Source organism: Brassica oleracea, chromosome C8, assembly GCF_000695525.1.
Source record: "Brassica oleracea var. oleracea cultivar TO1000 chromosome C8, BOL, whole genome shotgun sequence".
NCBI classification, from domain to species: domain Eukaryota; kingdom Viridiplantae; phylum Streptophyta; class Magnoliopsida; order Brassicales; family Brassicaceae; genus Brassica; species Brassica oleracea.
This window is the reverse complement of record NC_027755.1, coordinates 5058559-5068103: the sequence shown is the minus strand read 5'-3', so window position 1 is coordinate 5068103 and position 9545 is coordinate 5058559. Positions and strand designations below refer to the sequence as shown.

Here is a 9545-nt window from a genome sequence, read left to right as displayed (position 1 = left end):
CTTCATCTTATTTCATGGCTATATGTTTACATTTACGTTCACACTGAAAGCATCTATTTACCATTAAAATCTATAAACTTTATTAAAATAAAAAATTTGATATACAAAAAATGAACAAAAATAATTTTATTTGATTGTTTGGTCTTATGCTACATTTATGAATTAATATAGGAAAAATAAATAAATGGTAATTAACTATAAAAATAAGGTTTAGTAAGAATCATATAACATATGCAATTTTGTATTAAGAACATTTTTAAAAACTTGTCAATAAAATTATAATAACATATGTATATGAAAATAAATTATATTTCTTGACGATGTTGTTTTATATTATAAATACTGTTATTTAATAAATATTAATATAAGAAATGATACTCAAAAGATCAATAATAAACCAAATACATTTTCTACTTGGTTGCTAAACGCAGTGAGAGTACTATACAATATTCACGTACAAGTAACCATCCAATCAAATTTTAAGAATGAATTCTTTAAAATATAGACAATTAGGTTAAGTAAAAATAATTTGTTTAACATATTTAATATGAAAACATTATAAGTGAAGTTCTTAAAAATAATTTATTTTAAGTTATTTAAAAAGAAATTAACTTATAAGTGAAGTTCTTAAAAATAATAAATAACTTTAAAATTAAATAAATTACTAATCAAACTTTAGATTCCATAATATACAAAAAAAAATTTAAGAAAATTTAAAACCAAAAACCAAAAACCAGAATATAGAATATAGAATCACCATTCAAGTTTTTTGAAAAACTAAAATCTACAGCAAAATCAAAAACCAAAATCTAAAAGTCAAGAGGGAACTTTCAGCATTTCTCTATCATCTACCTTCTACAAACGAGTAACTCAGAAGCAGATTCTTTAGCAAAAATAGCTAAGTCTGTTTCATAGGAAACTTTGTTATTTTTCGTTGCTCTGCTCCACTCGATTATCCAGGCCACCTCAAGACTCAAAACCAACAATATACTATGAATTTTTTTCCTTAATGAAAAAGGTAGCAGTTGCAAAAATGCATACCAATGTATGACACTAGTCAAAAGATATATTCCCTCCGTTTTTTAATATAAGTCGTTTTAGAATTGTGCACATAGATTAAAAAATTATTAGTTTTTTATATTTTCTAAACAAAAATATCATTAACTATTTACCTAACCACAAATCAACCAATAATAAAATAGAAGGTATATTATCATTGGTTATATAACATTAAGTGTTAATAAATTTTACATAGAAAACCGAAAACGTCATATAATTTGGAACATAAAAGTTTCTCTAAAACGATTTATATAAAAAAACGGAGGGAGTACAAAATATTATTATATGCTCAATTAATATATCAAATCTGCCATGTAAATAATAAAATAGAATGGTCATGGCTAATGAGTGAATCCCTTGTTGTCATCATCAATTGTTGATATGATTTTATCATTCTCTTCATTATAACTCAGGTACAGAAGTATATATGGTCGCCCTAAATTGTGGATAACTATTTACCTATTTTGATTGAGAAGAGTCTTGACGCATGTAAGAAGTCATACACATTTGTTCTCGGCTATGTATCAAGGTTTGTTAGAAATATCCACCTGTAGTTCAAAATTTTTACATCTGTCGAGCCTTTCTCTCTATATGTTATTGCTATAAATCTCTCTGTGTTATTGCTATGAATTGATTATTCTGTACTCACATATTGCATTAACAAATAGCCACGCGAAGGAAAGAAAAAATTGTTCATTTCGATGTCAAATTGTTACAAATATCGATGCATGACTATATTCTTAATTTTTCTTCTACTATATACATTTTACTAATTCACTTTTTTTTAGCAAACATTTTTTTTGGGAACAAACTGGATTTTTCTAAGACTTTATTCTTGTTCTATATATTATATTATAAAGTAGGCGTAATCGAGGGAGCGTCTCTATATAGGTAGTAGATACAAAAACGTTCTCATAACATTACTCTAAGAAGGTCTACATGCGTTGTACACTTCTCCCCGCAATACATCGATTGGTCTATGTTCCAAAGTGTATCGCTCAGGCCCCATGTACACCCCTGTCTTCTCCAATAGACCCATAGCTTCCTCTCTTCCGTATTTTGACTCGTACAGCTTCAAGTACTCATAATCCTGTTCCATTACATCAATTTGAACACAATTCTTTCTTTCCTTCTTTCTTTCTTTCTTTCTGGTTGGTAACTAAAAGCTTAAAGCAGCCGTACCTGTAAGCCACTAAGAAGACGCTCTAGCCTAAGTGAAGCAACTGGCTCTGAGGATGATGAGAAAACTTCACCCGGGTAGTAAAGAACACCATCACCAGGAGGAAGGCCGCGCCTAAACCTTACCTATAAATATGTTTGGTTGTTTCATATAACTTCCTGAAGCAATCAATCAAGAAACATTTACAAAAGGTACCATAGGTCAGACGAACCTCAGCGCTTGGAACGGTTGCCTTCTCATAGCAGTTTGCACCCCAGTACAAGAATCCCGTTCCACCTTCTTTCCACACACGCCACATCACTGCACGGTGCTGCGTCCCACGCATCCCTAAGTGCCAATTTGGGTGAGGATCTGTAGGTCCAAGGCATATGTATGTCCACCATTCCTGCACCCATCATGAGAATTCCTCTTTATGGTTCCCATTGCAAATACATTCATATATAAACCACACAAGAGTAGCATTAAGATGGCTTAGTTGATTATGATAATGCTTGAATGTATGCATATGCATGTGTACACCTTTTGGGAGCTTATGGTAATTAATTAACTGTTTTGCGTATGGTTAAAAACTGACCGAAATCTATACTTAAAAAATGATGATGATTATGGTTATTAGATTTCTATTCAGTTACGCATATTGATTAGACAAATGAGTAACATAGACTAGTTTAGACGAAGGATCAGAGAGAGCTTACCTCACGATTCTCTAACTGCAATCCCTCCACAATATCTTTCACCAAATCTTCCCGGTTACCAAGCACCCATTCACTGAATATTAAACCATATTTTAAGACTGAGTTGCGGGATTAAGGCAACGATAGACTAACTAGTAGTAAACAGATTTCTCTAAATATTCCTTAAAACGCATCTGAAAATCCTAACTCATAGATGAATATAATAAACTCACATGCATGTCTATCCAAATAGGTAATCCGAGTTATACGGTTGGCAATTTTAAGAACAAAAATGTATTTGCTCAAAAAAAAAACGAGGTTACTTTTTGATTAATTGATAGATTGGTGAGGTTAAGATCTTGACAACTAATTAAGCCACAAACCCATGTAAGAGAAGGCAATTTGTCTGAATGATCAAACCACTGCCACCTAAGAGAAATGGTGCATGCGCAATTACCTTGTGCAGTATATCTGAGTATGGGGTCGAAGCAGATTTGGAACTTTGACAAAAGATTCAAAGGGCGTTGGTGCAAGAGGCGCATCACCCGGACCTACAGATAGATAAATAAAATTTCTGAGTAGCTGAACCATTGTAAAATAACCGTAAGTGCTGTAATGAGACCAGTGGACCAACATGACGAGAGCGTAAATAATATTAACTCTACACAATGACCTAACATTATGGGTTGAACAACACACATTAAGTGGGGAAAAAGTAAGTAAAATCGAGAAATCGAGAAACAAACAAGTAATAAGCACATTTGAGTTCCACAAAAAGGAAATCATACCACAGTAGTAAGTAGTCAAAACCCGGGCATCCGGGGCATAGGCGTAAATTTCACTAGCCATCTTGCGAACGTTATGAAAGTGATCCATATTCAGTGGCTGCCAAATTTTCGAATGGTAATAAGAAAGCTGTCAACAAGTAAACCTCAACTAAAAGAACACATCAATTACACCTGTGGTGGAACATGAGATACACAAATGCTAAGAGACACCACCATCGGCCTATTGATAATCAGTGGGAACTAAGATACCTCATCCCACAAGTAAAAGTAAGCTTTATTCCAGTGGGGTTTACTCCTCAATATCTCAACTTCTTTCCGCAGGTAAATTTCCCTTGAATCATCCCTGCATGCACATCAACAAAAGTTATAGTTTGGGTACCTACAACACTTATAAGAAGTTTGACTAGGACAACACATGCATACCCTGCTATAACTTGTCTATAAGGTACTGCATAAGCCGCAAGCCTTGGATCAGAGAAATATTCATCAGACTTGGGATGCTCGGCTGCGAAACCAAAAAAAGTGGAATGCAAATGGTGAACTTAGAATCTGAAGCAAAATAATTAGATGGTGCATAACAATTGCAATACCAGGCCATGGTGAGGTGTATGTCAAGACACGCATATTTTCACCCCATTTGCAGAAGTATGGACTGATACGATACTGAAGAAGCCACTTGAAATGAAGATCCAGTTTCTCGTACCACTTTTCACTTCCATGTTCAACACCAAAACGATCCTCGATTACAGTATCAGAGACGCCGATGACAGCGGGGAGTGATGGAGTCACTGGAATAATAAATTCCCAAACTGTCAATCTTAGCTTAATACGCACTGCAAGGTTTGACACAGCATCTTCTTCCATCATATCAGAGGATCCATTTGTAGAAATGAACTCCGCGAATGATGGAGAGAAGAGAATTCTTCTTAATGACGAACTTGCACATTTTATTCTTTCTACCTAAAAGACAAGCTGCAGATTACTGACAAGTAAAATATTTATCTAAGGGGACGAGCTCAACAAAACAGAAGCAAACTGAAAATTACCACTTCGTCCATGGGTTTTCCTTCTATCGGTTCCATAATATCCAGACAGTTCTTAAGTTCCACACATAGCTGATCCTTCTCATGCTTTCCCAAGTTATCAGAACAGCTGTAACCAACCACAAAATTTGGGCATCAGCGTATAAAATCCAGGAGAAACAACTTCTCATTTTTACATGACACAATGACAGCAAGCAGATCTGTGAGCATCCTATAAAAGAAAAGAAATACAGAGGGGAGTCTCACCCTCCATCCGTCTTCATTGCAGAAACAGTAATCTCTCCTTCATATTGACCAGGAGGCTGCCCATTAGGAACGTCTATTGAGACCCAAATCACACTTGTTTCTCTACAATATGGAACATCCGAGATTATATCAGTCTTTAACGAATTAAGACAGAAGTAAGAAATAAGATTAGCGAGTGGGTAGTACCCTGGAAGTAAGCTAAGTTGAGTAAGAGGCACCAGAGCGTCAGGAACACCTAAGACAGGCACCACTCGCCGCAACTTTAGAGACTGGCCAACAACCAATCTGTGAATTGAAAGGAAGAAAACAATCATATAGAGATCAGAAGGGAAGAATCCATCTCAAACGTTCGGTTTCTTAAGCCGCTGTTTGGAGAAAAGGGAAGGTAGCAAAGGCTCACGCACCTGTCCCCAGCTGAAGAGCATAAGTCACTGCACTGAACCTGAACACTCCCGGAAGGGGTAGAACCAGCCCAAGAAACTTTGGGACGCATGGCAATCTGAAAACTTTCTCTCTCGTTTCTAGCGGCCAAAAGGTTTATCTGTAGAAACACAAACCACAAGAAAGGTAAACTAGAATTGATTCATTAATAATAGGTCTACCGTATTTGATAACCTTTATAAATCAACTTCCTAACTAACAATGCAACAGAACACTTGTTTTTTTAATTATTTTAGATCGCAAGTGTATAAGAAGAAGGGTTACAGTTTCTAGAGGTCGAGGCGTTTCTTGGGAACCGACGTTAACAGTATTGGGCATACACCAGACGTGAACCAAATCAGAAGTAGGAACCTCTGTGGGGTCCGTAGATTGTTTAAGAGGTTCTGAATTAAGACCACCGTCGTTAAACCCGTAAGCTGTGCCTCCACCAGCAACCCCTTCTACAGGCACACTCATCTCTTGAGTCCCTACAAAAATTTGTTACCATCAACAGTCTACCTTCCTTTATTGATTTGTAAAAGCTAATTTCAAAGAAGAAGATAAAGATACTGAAACCTAATTTTCCACTTAATCTTCTTCTTAGATAAGAGTTAATTAGAAGCAAACTTGTGTAAAATTGACTTCCCAAATTCGTTTCTCAATCAATTTATCTAATCGCAGACGGAGCAAGCAACGAAGGAACTCGAGAAAAAATGAAGAGAGAGAGAGAGAGAGAGAGAGAGAGATTTGGGGGGTAAAGTAAAGAAGAGCGAATTGAATCGTACCATTGTTGCTGTCCATTCGAGGAGAAGAGAAGAGAGGATCGCGTTGTTGGAGATTTCCTGAAGCTTTTAACACGTAAGTAACGTCCCCGCTTTTGTTTACTCTGTGCCCGAAAAGCACCTTTAACTCCCTCCCTCTTCTCAAGTCCTTTCTTTCCTTTTGCAGTATTCTAGGATTTTTGCAATAATGATTACACAAAAAAGAAAAAGATTACACAAAATAATATATTTTCCATCTAATCCACCCACAAAACTTTTTTTTGTTAAATTGGCATTTTAATATTACTTTTATTGTCCAAAGATTAGAACAGAAAAAAAAAAAAAAAAAATTCTGAGAGAAGAGAGCATTTTTTGGTCCACTAGAGTTGTCTTTTTTTTTTTACTATTTTAGGTTATTTTTATTTTGGTTGTTTGGAAATAAAAAACTTTTAGGGGATTGATTATCCATCTCTAGATCAGATTAAGATAATGAAGTGGATCTTCTCTTTATTCAGTTATCTTGTCTCTGATCCCGTTCTTTTGTTCTATATATCAACAACTGACATGTAATTTGGAATCTATTTTGTAACGGAAATAAAACCCACATCAATTTAAAATCGAACACAGGTTTGCATATAAATCATCACTGTCGCTTAACCGCTGGACTGCTCCAATTTTAATATGTAACTAGATTGGATCCGCACAACCGTGCGGGTATTAATTTTCATGTTTATATATATTTTACATAATTAGAATATATTTTTAAGTTACTTATATATTTAAATATTTATATATAATTATTTTAAATATAACAATTTAATAGTTTTCATGATGTAAGTTAATTGATTATTTCAAATCATCACATATATTTGGTATTTTTTATTATATATATTTTAAAATTATTTTTTATTCAATTACTATGATCATGATCCGTAATTCAAAGCGCTAGATTTTCTTTATCAATATTTTTTATGTTTATTCATTTAAGATAATATATATATATATATATATAAAATTTAAGATAAGTTAATTTTATACATGAATTATCTAATTTACTAATGTTAACCCGTTCTACCAACATATTATATTTCTAGCATAAATTTTTAATGTTTGTGAAAATAAAATATTTTAATTTATCAGTTTAAAATATTTTTTATCATATTTAGTTAAATAAAATGTTTTATTTTAAAATGATACATATAACTATAAAATAGTAAAATTAGTTAAATATAATGTTTATAAAAGATAACTGAGTATATATATATATATATATATATTAATGTATAATAACATTAATTTCATTACTAATTACAAAATTAGTGAAAATATTTATATACAATTTTTGATAATTAAAATATTGTTATAATGTTTTTCAACACATTTGTTAAAAACATTAAATATATATATATATATATATATTTATATTTCAAATTAAAAGATATCAAATTATATTATGATTTAAGTAGTTAAAAGATTATATATTAGCAGTAAGGAAATAAATTTAATAAAAAATTTAAATGATGATCCAAATAAAAATATCACACATGAATCAAGGTGAGTTTGTTAACGAATCCAGGTTTTTAGGAGTCGATATTATATTAGGAATGATATATTATTAATTCATATTATTAGTAATAAATGAATGATAATTTATTTCCCGCGAGGGTCTATTTTTTAAAAAATCACATATGAATCAAGGTTCTGATTTCTGTTTTAATATATAAGATTTTAGAATGTATAATATGCATCTCTGTTAACTATTTTGTTGCACTAAATACACTTTAAGAGTGTCTTCTTCACTTCATTGCATTGTATCTTGTAGAACTAGATATCACCCACAGTGCCGTCTTAACTAATATAATATGCCTTGGCGAAACACGAAATATAAACCTTTTTATAAATATTTTCTATATTTTTCTTTTCTATATTTCTTTTAATTTGAGCTCTAAGATCTGAGACAGATAAAAAAAGTATCTCCAAAATTAATGGTGAAAATATAGATTTTTATTGTTTTGTTTTTAATAAGTAAATTCAATTTACTTAATTATGAATTTTTTTGATAATTTTTACGGATTGAATGGAACTCTAAAACAACACACACAAAAATTATAGACGCATGGACCCATGGCAAATGCCCATGTTGCCATGGGTAAGTGCCGGCTCAGACCCACGCATACATACATGCATAGTCATGTTACATTTACTTAAGATATTTGATGTACCAAGATTCAATTGTGTATTCTCTGTTGATAAATTTGCTTCCGGAATAGCGACTTTGATTTCATTCACAAGTATGATACTCTCACCTAAAGAGGATTTTTGTGTTCTTGTGCCTAAACAATGCTATGATTACAATATTTTCGTGTTTTTAGTATACATTGCTACTATGCTAGAGATGCATCAAGGCTGATGCAATGGTTCACATGTCGTTGTTGCTTATACAATGGTTCAAACTGGAAAGGAAGAGACTTCCAGTTGGAGACGCAGCTTGTGAAACGTTAGTTACCTCTGAAGCTGTTAAGTATCAATGCAATGACTCTGAAGTGATCCACTTGTCACGATTCATAACATCGAGACATAATGGAGTAGTCAAAGTAGAATTATTTTCATTGGATCTGTGATCTTTTGGTAGTCTCAGGACTTGCTGTGTTAGCCAAAGGCATATGATTTTAAGGAATAGAGTAGGTATTGAGAGATTAAAGGAAGATTAGAGAAGATTAATGGGAGATTTGTAGAAAGATTAGGTAGTAATCATGTTTAGAAGTATTTAAGAATCATCATGAACAAGAGAGAGAGTCTAGAGAGATAATCCCAAACTTCTTAATTATTAATCTGATCAGAGTTTACAATATATATAAGGAGGAAACACTAGGATGAGGGTTTCATAAAGAGACACTATTACAAGAGATAAGGTTTGCTTTAATTCAAGCCATCCAATGAGCTTCTTCCTTGTGCATAAAGCTCATTTTGCTTTATCCAGCTCTTCTTCAGCCTGTCACACGTGCCTTATCTTCCCTTTGCTAAGGCATCAGACCGTTGCAAGGGTAACTAGTATTACTACGCCATGTACGGTCTGATGCCTTAGCAAAGGGAATAGGGCTTCTCTTCTTCATCCAAAGTTACCTGGGTAACTAGTATAACTAGTATACTAGGATAACTAGGGTAACTTTGGTTTAACCGTTGGAAGTTACACGGGTAACTAGTATTACTACGCCATGTACGGTCTGATGCCTTAGCAAAGGGAATAGGGCTTCTCTTCTTCATCCAAAGTTACCTGGGTAACTAGTATAACTAGTATACTAGGATAACTAGGGTAACTTTGGTTTAACCGTTGGAAGTTACACGGGTAACTAGTATTACTACGCCATGTACGG

At 33.1% G+C, this 9545-nt stretch overlaps 1 protein-coding gene across 1 annotated transcript; it reads right to left on the bottom strand.

Annotated features, from left to right (window-relative positions):
- Positions 1–1813: 1813 nt before the first annotated feature.
- On the bottom strand, positions 1814–6368 carry LOC106307316. Its single transcript, XM_013744239.1, has 15 exons — positions 6196–6368; positions 5696–5898; positions 5395–5531; positions 5177–5275; positions 4991–5092; positions 4748–4853; positions 4292–4661; positions 4125–4206; positions 3951–4044; positions 3702–3798; positions 3371–3464; positions 2935–3007; positions 2451–2624; positions 2242–2364; positions 1814–2149 (listed from the first exon to the last, which is right to left on the bottom strand). The coding sequence occupies exons 1-15, from the start codon at positions 6209–6211 to the stop codon at positions 1985–1987; spliced, it is 1935 nt and encodes a 644-aa protein (XP_013599693.1). The 5' UTR covers positions 6212–6368; the 3' UTR covers positions 1814–1984.
- Between the last annotated feature and the right edge of the window lie 3177 nt (positions 6369–9545).